Source organism: Akebia trifoliata, chromosome 12 (genome assembly GCF_017979445.1).
Source record: "Akebia trifoliata isolate Shusen 1 chromosome 12, ASM1797944v1, whole genome shotgun sequence".
NCBI classification, from domain to species: domain Eukaryota; kingdom Viridiplantae; phylum Streptophyta; class Magnoliopsida; order Ranunculales; family Lardizabalaceae; genus Akebia; species Akebia trifoliata.
The window spans coordinates 950,876-971,927 of NC_141386.1; the positions used below are offsets into that span (position 1 = coordinate 950,876).

Below are 21,052 nucleotides of genomic sequence, written 5' to 3' on the forward strand. Positions count from 1 at the left end.
AATATTTGAGATACCTCCTTGAAAAGTGGAAACGCCTCATGTAATCTAAGGAGAGGGTTCTACCGACAAGAGATGAACTTCTTTCTAAATATCCCTAAGTTTGGGGTGTAACTTGAAAATTCAAATAGGAAAACCTTTCCTAAATCCCAACTTCCTAACTTACTTGACAATGAACCAATGGCTTCAAATGAAAAATTCAAAAGACGTAAGTCTAAGCATCAAAATTTTGAGATGACCACCAAAATTTTCACAAATCAATCGATAGTCCCTAATATTTATAAATGACTCCTACACATCCAATTTGGGCCCATTTGTTAGGATATATGCTTTCAAAAGTTTGGGTTTTGGGGTTTTATAAATAAAATTCATGATCCAAGAAAATTCAAATGATCCATGTTGAAGGTCTCTATACCAAAATAGATAAGTGAAGTCCACAAAAAATTTATAGAGCACTCAAAATTGGAATTGGATCAAATTAACCTTTGGAACAATCATCAAAGTTCATTAAGTTAGGAGTATAATTGGAAAGTTAAATTATTCTAATTTTATAAATACCAAAGCCTTCCTCATTTAGAATGATACCTATATTAATTTCTTTTAGAAGACATAAACTTTTTATCTAGAGAAAGAAAAAAATCTCGAATTCTCTTTCAAAAAAGAAGTAAAGTTTTTAAGAGAGACTTGAACCTCAATTCAAGAGAAGGTCAAACCTAAAATCCCCTTACCAAGAATCCAAGAAACCATTCTTAATTGATCAAGCACGAAGTTCAAAAAAATTAATTGACACAGAGACCTTACTAAAAAAAAGCATCAAAGCACCATCTAGAAATCTACACAAATCCACTATAAAAGATCGAGAATTATAAGCCACCATTTACAAATCCATAATCACGTTCTCAGTTAATCACTCACGAAACTCTGAGAGAAGAAAGCTTTACATCACTATTTTCATAATATTTGATTATTAATCAAGGGATAATACTCTATTGATCAAGTGTACTGTGATTTGTATGACCATCGTCATCAATAAAATCATTTATCGTCTCATTTCACACATCCGAAGGTGGATCGCAAAATTTGTTGTCAACAATAAGTCATTTTATTTTTTATAAAAAAATATATAATATTATTAAGATTTTATGTAAAAACCCTATAGAAAAAAAAAGTATAACTATTAAAATAAGAATAGTGGTCAATCTACTTGAAATACAATGAACAATCAGCGACAACCTCATAGTTTTTGTTTTTGTGTGTGTGTGTGTGTGTGTGTGTAAAGTGGCCATCTCCTCACTTAATTTTATTTTTCAAGCTAAATTTTGTATCTTATATGAATATAAGTGATCAAACTGACCCCAACGCTAAACATGAGTTGGCTATAGCTCGACTTGATTACTACACTAGCCTCATAACTAGGGCTATCAATGGATGGGTTTAGATAGAAATAGGATCAATCTGGTACCAATCTAATAAGGATTGGATTTAACCAAAAACTAATTTGATAGGCATTGGATTGAACTTTTATTGAATCTCAATATTAAAATTCAAACCCAATCCAATGAGAATTAGATAGAACCCAATACATAATTGATATAGGACGAATCTCAATATTAAAACTCACCAATCCAAACCCAAACTTATCAAATGTGAATGGATTCGATACCTGGCCTAGTATCGAATCCATTCACATATATAAACATGCCTTTGATTCGATCCGATTCAATCGATTTAATGAATCCATTCACATATATAAACATGTCTCTGATTCAATCGATTTACTGATCCAATCCATATATAAACATAATTGTAGGGTTGACAACAGATCGGTTCGATATTGGATCAGTACCACTCCAATATTGATCTGATTTTTTTTTAATCATATCTCTGATCCGATCCGATTCAATCAATTTAATGAATTTGGGAATCGAATTAGATCCATTTCATTTCATCATCAATCCAAAAACTGATCTTGTTTTCAAATTATCAATGTAAAAAAGATAACTTGATATAAAATTTTAAAAAGTCCACTTTTCAGTAATAAATATAGAGGGAAACTAAAAGACTAAAAAGTGTTACCTATATGTAATGTGTTTATATGAAATTATGAATAATACAAAAAAATATTAAAATATGTTTGAATCGGATTTTTTCATAGCAGATTGGACTACATTTGAATCCGAAACAAAATCGCATCGGATATGAGATTTCAATTCAAATCCGATTTTTTATATTTTTTCGGATCGGTTCGGACATCCGATATATATCGGATCATTGCCAGCCCTTATAATTGTAACACAATCGAACCAGTATACGACAGGCACGGCCGATCCAAAACCGGCCCATTGGCCCACTGCTGTTTTTAGCTGCTCCAACTTCAAAGTTCAAACCCCTAAATTCTCAACCAGAGAGAATATCATGAAAGCCTGAAGAAGAAGGAGGAGAGAGAGAGAGAGAGAGAGAGAGAGAGAGAGAGAGAGAGATGGGAGCACCGAAGCAGAGATGGACCTCTGATGAAGAAGAAGCCCTACGTGCGGGAGTGGCCAAGCATGGAACTGGAAAATGGAAGAACATCCAGAAAGATCCAGAATTTGGTCATTGTCTTTCTGCTCGTTCCAACATCGATTTAAAGGTTCGTCTTTCTTTCTTCCAATCTTTCTATATTTCTCTTTCGATTCTCACATTCTACATCGTAATCTTACATTACAATTTTGTTTTTTGATTTTGCGGGACAGTTATCGATATGTTTTTTGTTTAATTTAGTGTTTTATTTTATAGATTCTCGTATATTTTTTAAGAAAATCGAGGACAAGAGGGTTTCATCTTGTAAATCTCATTAAAAAAGTGTGTTTTAGTAACAATAATTGATCCTATATGATCGTTTTTATCGCGATTTAGAGAGAATCAGGAAAATGTATTTTTCTCTCGGATTCAGATAACTCTTTCGAGACCAATTTATTAATCATAATTTAATTACGACTTTTTCAACAAGTTGTGACTTTTAAGAACTTTACAATTAAATTATGAATTTCGCAATTATATCAGGAAAAAAATGATGCATTAGAAAGAGAAGATGACCTTGATGAAGATGATGTTGACCATTTTACCAATGAAGCATCACATAATGTGGATGACATTGAATTTGATGATTTTGACTGCTTTGACTGATAATTGTAATCTTTTTATATGTTGAACAATATAAACCTTGAATGTGTTATAGAATTGTGGTTACTTTTTGTGGATGTATAGATGATGTCAATATGGGGGTTTGGTAGAAATAATTACACAGCCCTAACACCAACTCGATTTTCCAAGATCCAAATAATGCCCCAACCCCCAACTTGGTGATTATGGTTGCACAAGTACAAACCTTTTCTAAAATAGAAAAGAGATAAGAGTGGGGTTGGGATTGTTTCTTTGTTACACAAATGCCCTTCCTCTCTAAATAGAAAATAAGAGACAAAAAGGAGACTAAGAAGATACCAACTAATGAAAATAAAAATAAAAATGAGGGTGTTTCAGAAATACACCTCTTATCCTAAAAATAGAAGAGAAAATGACGTAGCAGAAGCGTGAGAATCAATAGATTCAATAGGTAAAAGAGCTATAGTTTGAAAGAAAATAAAGCATATAGCTTAAAAAAATAATTAAAAGAGGAAATATAATTGAAAATAAACATAAAGCTAAAAAATAACTTTCTAATTATTTGAAATATAATACTAACTTTCTAAACTTACTATAACTCAATTTGGACACTTCTAATTATAATCTAAAAAATAAAGGCGAATTTAAATAAAAATAGAAACTTTCTAACAAATTAGAAACTAACAAGAAATAATACTCCTAAAGTAATAATGAAATAGAAATCCTAATAGAATTAGAAACTACTTAAGACATTATAGATGTCCTACATTAGAAAGGAAGATTATTTCTATGTTGCACAAACAACCTCTCTTCTATAGAAACGAAGATTGTTTTGGGGAGAGGGGGAGGGGTTTGTGTAGGCAGTCCTTTAATCTTTTTAAGAATAATATAATAAGTTTACCTTATCCATGGATCCAAACAATGAGTGAATGAGAAAATTAAGTTGAAAACTTTAATGGTCTGTTAGATCCATACATAATTCACATTATGTGAGTTTTAGTTGTGTAGAAGATGCATTATATTAAGTTGTATGCAAATACGCCTAGGTGAATACCTATTGTTTGGCGTCTGTGTAGGGGCTTCCTCAGGCTCTAAGGGTCCCCTAGATGACGCTTTAACTACATTGGTTCCTATGCTCTTCCTTGTTTTTTCTTGCATGGTTATTCTTATGTAAGATCCTAGTAAAATGCCAACATTTTGTCTACTTCTCTCATTCTCTGTTGCATATCCAGGACAAATGGCGGAATATGAGTGTCAGTGCCGGTGGCCAGGGATCTAGGGATAAATTTAGATCACCAAAGCTAAAGGCTCTTCCAGCTCCTCCATTGTCTGGTTTCCAGAGTCCTTCTTCTTCCAATCCAGTTGCGCAAGATGCATCAGAAGATGTGGTTATGGATTCTTCAAAAAGTGTACAAAATGCGAAAACTGCTCCTCGGTGTGTCCCCAATGTTTCTTCACTTTTTTTTTTTGATAAGTGTAAAATTATATTACAAAGGGAAGAAGAAAGAAAATACAAAAGAAGGAGGCTGAGGTAGCCCCCAAGCAAAAGCTAGGAAGAATCTACAAAGCTGAAGAAAACAACATAACTACCAAAGAAAAAAAAAAAAAAACACTAAGAAACACATAAAGAATTCCATCTAAACACAAAATCATTGAAAGAGTGCCTCGCAAAATCTGTGCACAATTTCGACCAAAGATAGAGCAGCCCCAAATTTCTAGAAACACTGTGTGAGATATACTAGCCTTGCCCTGGAATACCTTGATATTTCTCTCTCCAAAGGCCCCAAGCAATAGCCGAAGGAAGGATAGCCCAAAGGTAACATTTTCAACTAGAGAAGATATCAAAAGTCCACCCTTCTAATAACGAGATGAAAGTTAATGAAAAGACACAATCCAAACTAGGAAAGAAATTTTGACCAAATATCCCAGGAAAAAGTACAATGGATTAGGGTGTGATTAACAGATTCTCCGTCCCTCAAACAAAGATGATAGAAATTAGGAGTGATCCAACACTGCTTTATCAAGTTGTCCAAGGTGAGAATTTTCCCAAAGGAAGCTAGCCAAACAAAAAAAGAAACCTAGGAAGGGACACTAGCACACATATACACGTTACCTATATATGATTTTTCGTTATTTGAGGTACTTTCTAGAGGTTGTGCTGTTTGATATAATTTCCACGAGGCCCCAGTTTGCACCTGTGCCGTCTTTTGTTGCCACATAACTGCCCTCAAGGATGAGACATGGATCCTTGGAGTGCACATGTATGTAGACTACTCAAAAGGTTTTAGTGCTATAGTAGAAGGGAAACAATTAATTAGAATAATTATGAGTCACACGTCCTCTCCTAATCTCATCTGGGTTGTTGGACATGGCTGTAACATTTGTTCTAGGCATATGGGTAACACTGTCTTTGTTTCAACTTTCAAACTTGAATTAGTTGTCTGGAATTGGGAGATGCCATGCAAGTGATAACTCAAAAGCCTCAGTATGGAAAAGTTGTGAAGAAACAAATCAAGTTTTGGAGTGGAATCAACCTTGATTGGTGCTTGGTACTGTTCTGAAATGGGAAATTTTGATCATCATCTACGCTGACTTGTTATTACAATTAACTCTTGACAAATAATAATGAATCAACATGACATTACTGGTCTTGGCACACATCTCTGAAACCCAATCTAAAGGAAACTAGATCTTCCTAGTTTATCTTTTTCTTCTCTGTTAACTATGAACAATTCTCAAATTTTCCTAGAAATTTTAGGATGGATTTTATGGTCCAGCTTTAGGAGAAATATGAGTTCTCTCCAATGGCTTAATGGCTGCCACCACTTTGTCCTCCATGGACTCTGTCCGACAAGCAACTTACATTCGATGTCACGTTGGGCTTTTATATCTACACATGCCATTATTGTTGAAACTCTTTGAAGATAATATGAATTTGTGGTAACCATACTTATGACTCAGTTATTTCTTTCTTTTCTTTCCAGTAACTGTTTTCATTAATTACTTCAGATTTTTTTTTTGCTTCATTTGACAGGTACAATGCAATGATTTTTGAAGCACTTTCAAACTTGAAAGATCCAAATGGATCGGAAATTACTGCAATCATGAGCTTCATCGAGGTTAGATGGACATCTCTCATCTTTACTGCCTGATATATATCTTTTCCCATTTACTTTATTGTGGGAAGATTTCACCTTGGAGGGAACTGTATATTTTAGTATACAACAAAGCATCTCTTCTGAAATTAAACTATGGTACACTATTCAGAAATTTATGAATCAGATATGATACAATATTCAGAAATTTATGAATCATATACATACAACCTCCTAAGAAAAAACCGGCTGCAACAATCATCAGAGAAACAATGAAATGTAAGCCCAATGCTTCATTGGGACATTAGCATATATAATATAGGCAACCTACCAAGTAGACACCCTCGGAAAAAGTCCGTCACAGCACTCATAAGAGAAAAAAAAAAACACTCATCACAGAAACAATGAACTGCACCCCCCCCCCCCCCCCCCCCCCCACGAAAAAAAAAAAAAAACCGATACACACACACACACAAAAATCCATCTAAAAACAAAATTAGCAAAAACTCCAATTGATATGATTTGATATGCACCAATATCATCATGAAGATACAATCCTGCACCGCTAAAATCATTTGAAACTGTTATCAACTTGTGATGGATGACATGACCCTTAATTAATGAGATACTAACACTGCGTTTGGATAGAGCTTCTTGACGACTTCTGCTCCTGTGGGGAGCTAGCAAACGTTTGGATAGGTTTTTGCTCTTACACGGAGAGGTTTTTGCTTTTACGCGGAGAGGTTTTTTGCTCTTTGTTAAGAAGATTCAAAAACTTGCTCTTGTGTGGAGTGGTGTATCCACACAGGGCCTAAGGTTTCTGTATTAATTAACGTCTAGTTGTAGTAAATAATCATGGAAAATGTAAGAGGTGATCACAAAATCAATTAAACATGCAAAATGTTTATTAATTTTTTATGTGTATTGATACAATTTTTTTTCCTAAGTAGTTATTTATATAATTAACAAAATAGATTGCTAAGTTACTTTAATGTGGTTAGAAATTAAAAAGCATCATGTAAAAATTATGATTTATTTTGAAACCTTACAAATCTCATCTCTTGCAATGAAATGGTCTGGATGTGTTAGCTAGCAAAGATAGGATGGAGGTTGAGAAGACATACTTCATACAATGAGAAAGACCAAAAATTATAAGCTTTGCAATCACTCCCTACAAACCATCTCCCACCTAAACACGAAGTCCTCAGCGAGAATGCCATTGAAATCCTCATATACTTTATACCATAACAACAAGAAGCAAAAAATGGAAATTATGAGATCTCACATTGATGTTAGCAACTTCTCACCAAAGGAATCACACTCTTGAAACCTGTATATGTAGATCTCACATTGATATTATCAACTTTTCACTATCAACCTGCTGCATCTCTACCTCTTGATGTTACGATAGCAAACTTTCCATTAGGGCTCAACAAAAGCCTCTATAAAGCAAAGGTAACTTATGTATGAAAGAGTAGGATACACTTCAAATTCATGTCTTCCAATGTCAGATACATGGTAATCTGGTTACTAATCTCAGTCAATCTCTATGTTCAACTGAACATAGCCCAAATTTGACATTATCTAGAAAAATAATTAGAGTCTGGAATTTTGAAAAATCATCTTGCTTAAGATACCTTTGCTACACATATCTTTGGAGTTTTATATTCCTTAATTTTATAATCTATATACATACTTTAAACATTTGTTGTTACTTAATTTCCATGATCTTTGAGTTCAATACAATGATAAGTGTTTCATGTTTGCTTTAAATTAAAACAGAAAAGGCATGAAGTGCCACCAAATTTTAGAAGGTTGCTTAGTTCAAAGTTGAGGCGGCTTGTTTCACAGGACAAACTTGAAAAGGTGAACATGTTCTCCATCTTTTAATACAAGATTTTTACAGACTTAGTTTCAGATTATGAACTACTTGTTTATCTGTTGACCATTTTCTTTATATATGTTATATATATGCATTGGTTTATTGGGATGAACACTCGTAGTCTGCCTCATAAATCCCTCACTATTGTAGAAAGTTGTGTAGCATATATAGTTAGGATGCACCTTCATGATTTTCTTCATATTGTAATTTTTGAGCTTCTTTTCTTTCTCCATTTCATTTTTTTTCCTTTAAATTTAACTTGTTTCTTTAAATCTAACCACATTCTCTACTTCTTGCGCACCTTATAATAACTATACATCAAGCTCAAGAAGCAATAATCAAACTTCTGCCACCTTTGCAAAGCTAGTGGTGAGTCAATGAATCACTTGCTCACCCATTGTTCTTTTGCTTGTTAGATTTGGTCCATTTCCTTTCCCTATTTCTTTGAATTCCATATTTCAAAGTTGGCGAATCAAAACCTTAGTTTCTAAAGCAAGGATTTTGTGGAGCTTGATCCCTTTTACCATCTGTTGGGGCATTTGGATGGAGAGAGAGAGAGAGAGAGAGAGAGAGAGAGAGAGAGAACAGAAGATCGCACACAACACACGAGGATTTACATGGTTCGGCAGTGTGCCTACGTCCACGGATTAGATCAAGAACAATCACTATTTTCTTTCAAGTTTTACAGCCCTAGAGATCTCTGCTTAAAGAAACCAGAAGTAGAGAAAACATGTCTATCACCCCAAAAATAAAAAACCCTAAGAAAATATTACATAATTGCCTTTTTCACAACCCTAAAAATTTGGTCTGGGAGTTCCACCCAGAGGGGGGGGGGGGCTCTGCTACCCCCAGCAAAGTACAAGACGTTTACACAACAGAGAGAGAGAGAGAGAGAGAGAGAGAGAGAGAGAGAGAGAGAGAGAGAGAGAGAGAGAGAGTTTTCTTTTAAAGGGGAAGAGGTTATTATTAATATTTTGGGCTTCCTTTTCTTTTGGTTTAAAGTTCTTAAGGGGCTTAAAGGGGGTTCTTTTATGATGTGTTGTCTTGATGGAGGTCTCTTGACCTCCGTCTTTCTTTTATACATTTTGTTTACCTGTCCAAAAAAGAAGGAAAAAATGTTTGGACGTTCTTTATCACAATCTTTAGTTTTCAAATGGGTTTATACCTACACATTTTCTCATGTCAGTTATCATAGTTTCTACATTGTTCTAAAAGTGTAGATCCAGAACTCCTACAAGATCAAAAAAGATATCTCATTTGGAACAAGAACACCTACCCCAAAACAGAAAGACATCCGCCCAAGACAGTTACAGAACAATGGGTTCAGCATCTTGGCCGACACTGTAGAAGAAGCAGCGATCGCTGCTGCCTACAAGATAGCTGACGCAGAAAACAAGTCATTTGTGGCATCTGAAGCAGTTAAGGAGGCAGAGAGAGTTGCAAAGATGGCCGAAGATGCGGATTCATTCCTACAACTGGCAAAGGAAATACTCGAACAATGTAATAAAGACAACCAGTTATCCTACTTAGATTCCTTTTATTACTTTAATTCTGTTAAAAGTTTGTCAATTTTTTCCTTTTTTTTTTTTGGGTTACAGGTTCAAGGGGTGAAATTGTGATAATGGCTTAAGCTGTGGATTAAGGTGTTATTAAAAGCATAGAAAGGGGCCTCCATTGTTCAATCGTATGTAAGAATTTGTACATGAAAGCTTGTTGTGCTATCCACACACTATTTTCTTCAGTTTTTTTTTTTTTTTTTTTTTGGGTTATAAGTAGAGATTAGTTGGTTTGGCTTGAAACATGGGTCAAAAAAGAGAGTAGTAATATAGGTTGTTTCTTGATGGCAAATTGGTAAAATTCTTGTCAATCTGTTACTTACACAGAACAACACAAGCACATTCAGAACAGTAATTTGATATATTCCTCTGTGTTTTGGTGAGTATTTGAGGTGCATCTTAATTTCCAAACTCATGACACACCCCTTGCCAAAAACTCAATCTATAGTCTTCCAACTCTTGACAAAAATTCTTTACTCTTCAAGAATCTGTCATGAAATTTGCCTAAAATTCTATATTGTTCTTACGGTTTGATGATTGAAGATGATGGTTTTACCCTAAAGGTTTATCTATTAGCTTAGCCAGCCTGCCTTGAGTCCTTAGTCCCTACTTTGAGTTACCAATAATAAATCGAGCAACTAACATTTGCCCTCCTTTTTGAGGTTTAGTTGTTTTTTAAAGGTGATATCTTTTGGTTTGAAGTGTTGAAATCTTTCATATCCAACGGGGCCCAATAAACAATAACATCTTGATAAGTTTGTGAGCGTAAATTGGTGTCTTTTTTTGGTGTTGTGAGGCCTGTGTTCACCTAGCAACTTGAACTTTTCCCATTCCAACAAGCTGTCTTTCAAGTTAGAATCATCTATAAAAACCCAGAGAGTATTAGAGAAGTGTGGATTATTCTGGACAAATATAGAGCTACGAGGAGTTAGCTTCGCAATATTGAAGCCTTGAAGCCGATCATCATCAATGGGTTCTTATCCAATCTGAGGTAACTTGTCTCAATATTCCTTTTTTTTTTTTTTTTTTGGATAACCCGCAATATTCTTTTGTCGAATGAAATCTCTCTTTTGTCGATGGGTGTCAGCTCAAGGTTATAACATTGATATCTCAAAATTTACACACAAATATCTCGAGGAATATTTAATGTTCTTGACCTTGTCTGACACCTTACAGGTCTTTTATGGGTGGATATCTTTTTTGATGGCCACAACTTTTTTTAGGTGAAACATTCATAGATTTGTATTTAATCCATGTTTGGGACAATTAAATGGATCCCCCACCCTCCACAATTGAATTTAGGCACAAACTAATAGGCAAAAAAATGGAGCAACATGGGTAAGTCTTGACTTCCTCAAATATGAAGAACCCTAACACACTGTCTCTCTCCTCCTGAACTTGATGGCAATATCTTTGCATCGACGATTAGAACAAGTATGTGGCTACTTCCCAAAGATTGAAGATTTTTTTTTTTTTTACCTAGGGTTGCCACAGTGCAAAACGACACCTTGGCTAACTTGAAATGAAAATAAAGATTACATCCCCAAAAATAATTACTTGTATGACGAAATACATAAGACATAAACGCAAAGAATCAAGAACAAACTTACTATCAATGGCAAGCCCCAGTGGAATGAGCTAACACTGAACTCAAGCCTGAAAAAAGGCTTATTTCAAACTGTAACAAACTGCCTCCTTTTGATTATGCAAAGATGACCAAAAATAAAGTTTATTTACAGATCAGATGCTCTGAAATTTGCATAACCAGAGAACACAACAAAAATGTGATATTTCCTCATCTTGCAAATATCAGTCTTGGACTTCTACTAGGAAAAAAATGGAAAAAATAAGTAACAAACAAAACAAAGTTTAAGCCGCCCAATTCAACAATTTACTAATTCTTAACACACACACACACACGCACACACATATCATAACTCTATTGATAGGAAGCCCTTCAATTCATGAAAAAAAGTTCCATTACATTAGATGGCTACTCCTCGATCACCATGTTATAAAACCTCTGGATGTCATATTGCATCTTTGTCATCGAGTGTCACAAAGTTGATTTCAACATCTTTCCTTCATAGCCAACTACCGCATCCAATTCGTCTGGGGTACTTCTCTAGTTTTTTTTTTTTTTTGTGAAAGTATAATATATTGATAAAGAAGGCAAATGAGGAACAAGGAGGCCGAGAAGGCCTCACGGGAAACAACAAAGAAAAGAATGTACAACCTCAGTGATTACAAAGAGAGTGCCATCTAAATACAAAATTATCAAAAGTAGTCCCCGCGAACTCTATATCCTGTTTAGACCACATGTATAAACAGCCCAGGATCTCCAAAAACCTGCATAGACGCTACTAATCTACTTCTCTAGTTGAGTTGGCAGATCATAGTTAATCACTGATAAATAAATAATTTTTGATTATTAGATCCCAAATTAAAAGAATTCTAATAGGCTTTATATTAGAAAATAATGGAAGTAATCTAATTAAAAGTTTATACCAATTGGTCTGATCTAATTCTAATTCTAATCCGATCTAATCTTTATCCTAATTCTCACGAGAAGGTGATTCAGCCTATTATTATGCTATATACCTATTGAGAACTCGAAGAACTCTGACTTGAATTCATGCATGATTAGTGTTTACAAAGATGACCCATACCTGTGTGACAAGGGCTCCTCATCTTGTCAGTCAGTCAACTTCACGTGATCACATTTACTGTTTACAAAGATGACACTCCATGTGATGGCAAATGTCTCATAGAGATGCATAGTCTCTAGCTTCCACTCTTCCTTATCTACATTGACATAGAAAAAGCTTGATACCCTCTAGAGTGAGCTTCACCAGAATCATCACGGGCTCATTCATGGACTTGCTTGTGATCTCAAGAGCTCTAGGTGGAGAAAACACCAACTTGAACTTTCATGGGAAGGAGTTAGAAAATATCATTAATCCCGCAACAAGATAATTTAAAACCCATTTGAGAACTATATAATAAAATGAGAGTTAATTTTTGATCTTATATTCGCTAACTATCGAACAACTAAACGAGAAACTAAAAATCTCTACCAAATTTCAAAAGAAAAAGATGAATTCAAACCTGAATAGCATTTTTGGGGCAAATGGGAGTAACAATGATCTCTCATTTCTATAAAGATGATGGTGATAGTAAGTGCGGGGACAAGGGGGACAACAATCACAAACACGAGGACAAGGGGGACATCTATGGCAAAGGTCTCTGTTAACAAATGATGGGAAAGGGGAAATATATTAATTTCAGGTTTATATAAGAAAAAAAATGTACATTTAGTATTTATGAAATTTAAAGGCCGAACAAAAGGGTTAAGACATAAGAATTACCTGCTTGAAGAGGGGTCGTAGGCGTTCCCTGACACTAGGGTCTTCCCAATCAAATGATTCAACATTATCACCTTCAATCTTTCTTAGTTTGGGCGCACTCCAGGAGCCTAAAGGGAGCCTGCTCAAATTTGGACACTCCTCCACACATAGTTCTTCCAAGGAAGGCCACTCAAAAAGTAAACCCCTTTGGTGCACATTGGAGAGCTTAGGGAGATAGATGAGCTCTATAGTCTTTAATCGGGGGAGTACCATTTTGTCCTCTTCATATTCTTCACCCTTCTCACTTACAATTATCTCTTCCATCTCCTCGCAAAAATTTACTTTAAGTACTTGTAGTTGCATTAGACCTCGAACTAGGTTCATTGAGAAGAGATGGTTTAGTGAATGACGACTCGAGATTTCTAGCACTTTTAGATTTGGGAAGGTTGGAAGTGAAGGAGAATAACTAGAAACATGGTAAGATTTCGACTGCCTTAGTATGGTGGACGAAGTAATGGTAGTCTCAAGGAGCTCCTCTGCCATGATTATATCATCTTCTTCCTCCTCTGACTGTATTATTTTCCAAATTCCCTTCCATATGGTTGTCAGTTTGGGTAGATCACGCAAATGTAGCTCTTTTAAATTGGGGATCAAACCATACCATTCCTCAATATCCTCTGGATCAAATACCTCTTTTAACTCACCACATGTCTCCACTTCCAATTTTTCTAGATTCTGCATCATTGCCAATAAATCAGAAGGTAAAACAGTGATTATTTTCTGGCATTCACATAGAGATAGAAGTTTTACTTTCTCGAGGAATCCATTTGGATGTGGTCCATGATAAATCGCCTCCAAACTATTCATACTCCAAATGTCTAATACCTCCAAGCTACTAAATGCAGCTTCTGGAGTCTCTTCCACCACACTCACAAGATATCTTATTTCACGACATTGTCCTATGCGAAGAAACTTCAAGTTGTTAAATCTACCTCTATCGAGTTGGACAATATTCTTGAGACCCTTGCAACTGTAAAGATGGAGCTCCTCTGTTCTACTCAACAGCAGCTTAACCCAATTTGAAAGTGGATTTGATGTAATATTAAGGTTCATAGCCCTGAAGAAGTGTGGCTTCCACTCCCACTCCCACATATACAAAACTTTGCCAAGTTTCTCAAATTTATGGAAATCTCTTTGGACAAACAAACATTCAGCATCACTTACGCCTATCTCTAGAATAGTCAACCATTTCTAGGTTGCCAACTCAGTTAATCTAGCCCTACTTCCATCTCCTATTCCGTCAATCTCCCACCCATCAAAGCTTTGCATCATGTACAATTCTTCTAAATGGGACAAACTTGAGAAGAAGTTTAATGGGATAGTTTTAAGAAAATAGTTTTTTGACAAATCTAACAACTTTAGATTGGTCAATCTCCCTAATTCTTCCGGCAATTTCTCTATCTTATTATTACTTAAAGATAGTATTTCAAGTTTCTTCAGTTCTCCAACGAGAGACACATCAATTAATGAAGTATGATCTAGAAGAAGAACTCGAAGGTTCTTGAGGTACAAGAGTGATGGCAGTAGTGATGAAATAGCAGTCCTTTTTAGATCTACAGTGACAAGGGATGTCATTCTTTTGAAGAAACCATCAGGCAGTCTCTCAAAAGAATAATTCCGTGACAAAGATAAGTGGGTATTCAAGTTCATAAGGGAACTCATTGATTTCGTTCTTGTTCAATGACATGCTTGCATCTCCATACATATTTCACATCTGGCCACTGTCTCAATCCCAATCTGGCTTTTATGACAAACCCGCACCTGTCTTTGTATGCAATTGATATGGCTGCACTCCGAACAACTTGATTCATCTTTACCATTCCATCCTCATCTTGTTTTAAGAACAAAGATGAAGATACAAGGATGTCAAGCATTCTGTGCAATCTATTCCTCGCCTCCTCCAAAGTGGGGACATCTCGAAATAGCTTGTCTCCAATCACATACAAGAACAATTCATCCTCTGTAAATTTGAAGTCTCTGGGGAAAACACAACAAAATAAGAAGCATTCTCTGATTTCTTCCCCTTTGACGTAATAGTAGCTCAACCTAATCGAGGAGATGAAATTCTTCATATAGGGAAACGTTGACTGTCTTAGTTGTCGAGCTGCATCCTCACACTATTTGGTCCTTATTTTGCAATTCTCTTCCAACTGCAACAATTGCTAAGGGCAAACCTCCACAGTCATTAACAACCTCCATAGTGAATTTGTTCAAGGCAGGAGACTCCATAGTATCACCCACTACCTGTCGAAACAGATTCATGAATCTTGTTTCGATAGTACATTAACTTCAATCGCAGGCTCTGCTTCCATGTGATAACATACATCTTGTCTTCTTGTTGTGAGCACAACTTTGCAACCCCTATGGTCATCTCCACAAGGGATTCCCACATCGGCTAAATTCAGGCTCTCCCATACATCATCCAAGATTATTAGGACCCTACTTTGCTCCTTCAATCTCATCCATAACCGTCCTGCTCTCATCCGTTTGCTGTGCTCTCCAAGAGAAATCCCCAATCTCCCTGCGATTTTGCCTTGTATCTTCCTAGATCTGGTTCGTGGGACACGGTCGCCATCAAAATCTCGTCAAATAGTCCTCTTCACACGAGTGGCTCTACTTCTTTCATTAAGGTGGTCTTGCCTACTCCTGCCATCCCATATACCCCAATTACTTTGATATTGTCATCCCCAAGTGCCTCAATGAGTTGCTTTAAAGCAAATTCTCTTGATTCAAACATCTGAAAATATCCAGTGGGCATGCATTGAATTCTAGGAGGTAGTGCAGGAAATGATATATTACCGGGTTCTCTGAAGTTCATCCCTTCACGCATGAGATCGTCCGCGATGCCAATTAACCTATTTACTTCATTACCTTGATGTTGACACCCGCCACACCACCCTTTAAACCAGCCATTAATCTCTTCAGCTTCATCAGTCACTGTCATCTCCTTACCTATAATCAACTCCACGTTGTGTAGCCACAATTGAACTGCTTCTTTGATCGAATCTCCATTTTGCCGAACTTCGTCCACTAATTGTGTTACATCACCCTTAACAATTCTTCAACCTTTTCTTTAAGATTTTCAATATTTGGCTTGTGAGTAACAATTTTTCTATAGAGGATTTTTTTTTGAAAAGTATAATATATTGATCAGAGAGGAGAGACAAGAAACAAAGAGGCCGAGAGAGCCTCAAAGAAACGCAAAAAAAGAAAAACAATACTAATCATTACACAAGGAGTGCCATCTAAAAACAAAATCATCAAATGAAGTTCCCGTAAACTCTATGTTCTGCTTTGACCAAAGGTATAATAAACCCAAGATCTCCAAGAAACCTGCATGAGAGTTGCTACTTTTGTTATTGAACACTCTGTTGTTTCGCTCGTTCCAGATCCCCTAAGTGATAGTCGAGGGAAGCATATCCCAAAGGATTTTTTTCCTGGTATGGAAAGCGTTACTGGTCCATTCTACTAACACCGAGGAAAACTTACGAGGAAGGACCCAGTTAAAACCGAAAAGACCAAGAAAAGTCAACCAAATGTCATAAGAAAAAGAGCAATGTATTAATAAATGATCAACAGATTCCGCATCACTCATGCAAATGGGACAACAGTTGGGAATGATCCAACCTCGCATAATCAAATTATCCAACGTGAGAATCCTACTAAGAGAAGCCAACCAAACGAAAAAAGATACTTTAGAGGGGACTAACCTGGACCAATTGATTGATCCCACAAAGGAACTCTCTACATTAGAAGAAAGCCACTTATAGAAAGACCTAACAGAGAATCTCGAATCCTTAGCCATTGTCCACTCCCACTTATCCTGTTCGTTGTCATTGAGATGAACTGTATACATGAGATCAAGGAAAGATGTCACCTCAGTTAGTTCCCAATCATTAAAATTTCTTCTGAACCCCAAATCCCATGTAGGACCAGACTCATTGCCAACCAAACACTGCTGGATAGAGCGGTTCTTGTTAATTGAACAAGTGTACAAAGACGGAAATTGGACTGCCAGAGGCGATGTGCCACACCAACTATCCTCCCAGAATCTAATCCTATCTCCCAAACCCACTTTGTATCTTATCCCTCTCTTGAAATCCTCCATCCCTTTAAGAACCCCTTTCCAGACACTGCACCCATAAGGATCTTTAGCCTCGCCGTTATACTAGCCTAACCTTTTTTCCCCGTACTTGGCCCTAATAACCTTCCTTCACAAAGTACTCCTCTCTTCACTGAATCTCTAAAGCCATTTTCCTAACAGAGTTCTATTGGCTAATCTAAGCCCCTTTATGCCCAGACCCCCATTCTTCTTAGGCGTGCAGACCACTTTCCATCTAACCAAATGATACTTTCTCCTGCCCATCCTGTTATTCCACAAAAAATCCTTCATAAGCCTTTCCATTCTAATTTCGATAGATCTCGGGAGCGTGAACAACGATAGGACATAAACCGGAATATTCGTTAAAGTGCTCTTGATCAGCGTAACCTTCCCTCCTTTCGACAAATAATTGGCCTTCCACCTACTCAACCTTTTCTCCAACCTCTCAATCACACCATCCCAGATTTTGATACTATTATATGGTGTTCCCAACGGTAATCCCAAATATGACGTGGGAAGGGTATCGTGTCCACATCCCAACGTGGTTGCCATCAAATGAATATTGATCACCTCTCCTACCCCGAAAAGCTTACTTTTCTGCAAATTAATATGTAATCCTGACATAGCCTCAAAACAGCATAATAACACACGAAGCGCTGTTACCTGATCCCTCGAATGCTCCAAAAACACAAGAGTATCATCCGCAAATTGTAGGTGAGAAATCAATGGTCCGTCTTTCACTCTAAACCCCGAAGCTTACCTATATCAACCGCTCTTGTGAACAATCTACTCAAGGCTTCAGCAACAATAAGAAACAAGAACGGAGATAATGGGTCCTCTTGTCTCAATCCTCTCAAACCCCTAAAAAAGCCCGCCGGACTCCCATTGACGAGAATCGAATAAGACACCGTAGTTACACATTTCATTATCCATCTAATCCACCTCTTTCCAAAATCCATCCTCCCCATCATGTATTCTAAGAAGTCCCAACTCACATGGTCATAAGCCTTTTGAAGGTCAATTTTCCCTATCATTCCTTTTTCCTTCTTCTTAATCTTAGAATCAAGACACTCGTTGGCAATCAAGACTCCATCTAAGATTTGCCTACCTTTAATGAAAGCCCCTTGTTCGTCGCCAATAAGACTAGGAAGAACTTTTTTCAATCGAGTTGCTAGCACTTTGGCAATAATCTTGTATACCGAGCTAACCAAACTTATTGGTCTAAATTTTTCTATAGAGGATTCTCAAGGGCCTCATCGTTTTGTGTGTGTGTGTGTGAGAGAGAGAGAGAGAGAAAGAGAGAGAGAGAGAGAGAGAGGCCTGAAAGTTTTGTATACTTGGGGTTGAGAAACTAGTGAGAGAGAGACTACCCCTCAGGATTTTTGTAAATACAGGAACATACCTCTCTATCTTTCAAAAATCTTTTAGGAATAATTACTACCTTTCCCATCTTCTTCACATACTAATATTTTTTAATCACGATTGCAATCATTTCCAACATTTTTAACCATGAACGACGAATGTAGAATGATATACTCCTAATTTTGAGCATTTAAATGTATTTTTTTTTTTTTTTTGACAATTTATAATAGAAAAATGACAAATGAAGTTGGAATTCTAATTTTTTTGAAGATTTTATTGTAACTTTTGATTCGAGTCTCTGTTTTACAATTATAATATATGCAAGCTGAGTATTTCGAATAGATAGATCTATCTAGTATTGAAGTTGAAAAATAAAATAAAAATGAAAAAAATCTGAATCAAATTTAGTGTCAAGTTCACCACTTTTTATTGTCTAATTCAACTTTTTTTTAGTGTCTAGTTTAATTTGCATTATCTACACTGAATAATTAATATTTATATACAACTTGGGATCATAACTCCAAGGCATATGAAAGGAAGTCCACATTTCTGATCAATTATTGTATAATTACAGCTCTAATCCTACATTTCCTAGTTTTATATTTATAGATTCGCATTCACCATAAAAAGTACATTATTTTATATATATATATATATATATATATATATATATATATATAATTAAGAGACCAATCATGATAACTGATAAAAAATCTATGGCTAATCACAAGTTATTTAACACTAATCACTAATTGCAGAGCATACATGAACATTGGATACAAATATATCACTGATCACAATATAAATCAAAGATCACACATGATTTGTGGATTTTAAAAATAGAGATCAATATATCTCCTTTGTTAGGGTCTATTCTCGGGTGACAGAGATCACGATGCTTTTTAATAAAAAAAATTAAAAATCAAATCTGTAACTTCCTTGGAAAGAAATCATTGATTGGTGATCGACAAGAGTTGATTGACCATCACGAATGTCGGAAAGAGGGTGAGGAGGTTGAAATCGAAGGTTAGTGTGAAGTTCGATTTTTGTATTTTGTATTTCGTAAAAGAAACATGCGTAAAATATACATTTTAGCTCTTACAATACATTTTATGGTTTTTCTCAGTTTCCCATGAGTTCATTTTTGATGCTCTGTTAAAACAAGCTTCCAACCATAGCGACAAAGTCGGGTGTCAGGAATAATTCGACAAGAGAAAGCTTTTGAAAAAATTGGCAGAAGTCGATAAAATTGGGAACACATGGGATAAATTAAAAAAATAAAAGATATGTTTTCTATATTTTAAATGAGAAAATAACACTAAAAAAGACGCCAAAAATAAAATGTGATTTATTCAAAAAAATTGACAATTAAATCTGTGATTTTTTGAAAAATCAAGAACAAAGAAGAGATACATAGAGATAGCTGAGAAACAAAAAGCTACCGTGTCCAATATCACAATTTTTTTGAAAGTTGAGACTTCTTGCCAATGTTGCCAAGCCCTTTAGACGACACTCAGTACGTTAGATAGCAACTCCTTGATCTCCGCATCAACGACACTTTTCCTTCCTAAACAACCCAATTCAACCGAGCTACTTCTCTAATTGAGTTGGCAGATCATAGTAAATCCTTGATAAATAAATAAATAACTTTTTGATTATTAGATCCCAAATTATAATAATCCTAATAAGGTTTATATTAGAAAATAATCTTGTTAGAAGTACATTTCAATTGATCTGATCTAATTCTAAGCCAATCTAATCTTTAACCTAATTCTCATGAGAAGGTGATTCGGGCTATCATTGTGTTAGAGTTGTGCTGGAGTGACCTCAGTGGGGGACACCTTGACGTGGTGGCGTGCGCATGTCCGTAGATGAATTTTAATCGTATCGCGAAGAAAATGCATTTACGGGCATGCGCACGCCATCACGTCAAGGTGTCCCCCCCCTGAGGTCACTCCAGCATTAATCTTTTAAATAATGACTCAGGATACCTATTGAGAATTCGAGAGAGCTCAGACTTGAATTTGAGCATAATGACATATCGTGTGTTTACAAAGACGACACTCTGCGTGAAAGCTAAGGTCTTGTAGAGATCGCATAGGGTCTCCAGCTTCCACTCTTCCTTACTCACATTGACATGCAAAAGCTTGATACCCTCTAGAGTAAGTACTCCTCACGCTCCACAAGTATCATCACGAGCTTGTTAATGGACTTGCTTGTGATCTCTAGATCTCCTAGTGGAGAAAACACCAACTTGAACTTTCATGGGGAGAAGTCAGAAAATATCATAAATTTTGAATAGCATTTTTGGGTCAAATGGTTGTAACAAGGACCTACCACTTCAGCGAGGAAGACTGCGATAGTAAATGAAAGGACAACTAAATTTAAAGGCCAAACAGAAGTGTTAAGACATAATAATTACCTGCTTGAAGACGGGTTGTAGGCGTGCACTGACACTTTGGTCTTCCCAATCGAACCATTCAACATTATCTCCTTCAATCTTTCTTAGT

The 21,052-nt window shown here is 36.0% G+C and overlaps 2 protein-coding genes across 2 annotated transcripts; one reads left to right on the forward strand and one right to left on the reverse strand.

The window, feature by feature from the left end:
* The first annotated feature begins 2,398 nt into the window (after positions 1-2,398).
* Positions 2,399-10,057, forward strand: LOC147388473 (telomere repeat-binding factor 4-like). The gene is made up of 6 exons (XM_086418048.1): positions 2,399-2,626; positions 4,371-4,573; positions 6,173-6,257; positions 8,016-8,099; positions 9,336-9,615; positions 9,714-10,057. Exons 1-6 carry the CDS (start codon positions 2,477-2,479, stop codon positions 9,743-9,745), a joined length of 834 nt encoding a protein of 277 aa, XP_086274174.1. The 5' UTR covers positions 2,399-2,476; the 3' UTR covers positions 9,746-10,057.
* A 2,309-nt stretch (positions 10,058-12,366) lies between these two features.
* Positions 12,367-15,561, reverse strand: LOC147388474 (putative disease resistance protein At1g61190). Its single transcript, XM_086418256.1, has 5 exons — positions 15,403-15,561; positions 15,195-15,322; positions 14,840-15,055; positions 13,040-14,210; positions 12,367-12,507 (listed from the first exon to the last, which is right to left on the reverse strand). The coding sequence occupies exons 1-5, from the start codon at positions 15,559-15,561 to the stop codon at positions 12,367-12,369; spliced, it is 1,815 nt and encodes a 604-aa protein (XP_086274382.1).
* Between the last annotated feature and the right edge of the window lie 5,491 nt (positions 15,562-21,052).

Excerpts from the sequence above, each read along its gene's own strand:
- LOC147388474 (XM_086418256.1), bottom strand. The coding sequence starts at position 15,561 with ATGAGAGCAGGACGGTTATGGATGAGATTGAAGGAGCAAAGTAGGGTC. Across the intron at positions 15,323-15,402 it reads TCACAACAAGAAGACAAGAT|GTAGTGGGTGATACTATGGA; the intron begins GTATGTTATCAC and ends CTGTTTCGACAG. Across the intron at positions 12,508-13,039 it reads TACGACCCCTCTTCAAGCAG|AGGGTATCAAGCTTTTTCTA; the intron begins GTAATTCTTATG and ends AGCTCACTCTAG.
- LOC147388473 (XM_086418048.1), top strand. The coding sequence starts at position 2,477 with ATGGGAGCACCGAAGCAGAGATGGACCTCTGATGAAGAAGAAGCCCTA. Across the intron at positions 4,574-6,172 it reads AATGCGAAAACTGCTCCTCG|GTACAATGCAATGATTTTTG; the intron begins GTGTGTCCCCAA and ends TTCATTTGACAG. Across the intron at positions 6,258-8,015 it reads CAATCATGAGCTTCATCGAG|AAAAGGCATGAAGTGCCACC; the intron begins GTTAGATGGACA and ends AAATTAAAACAG.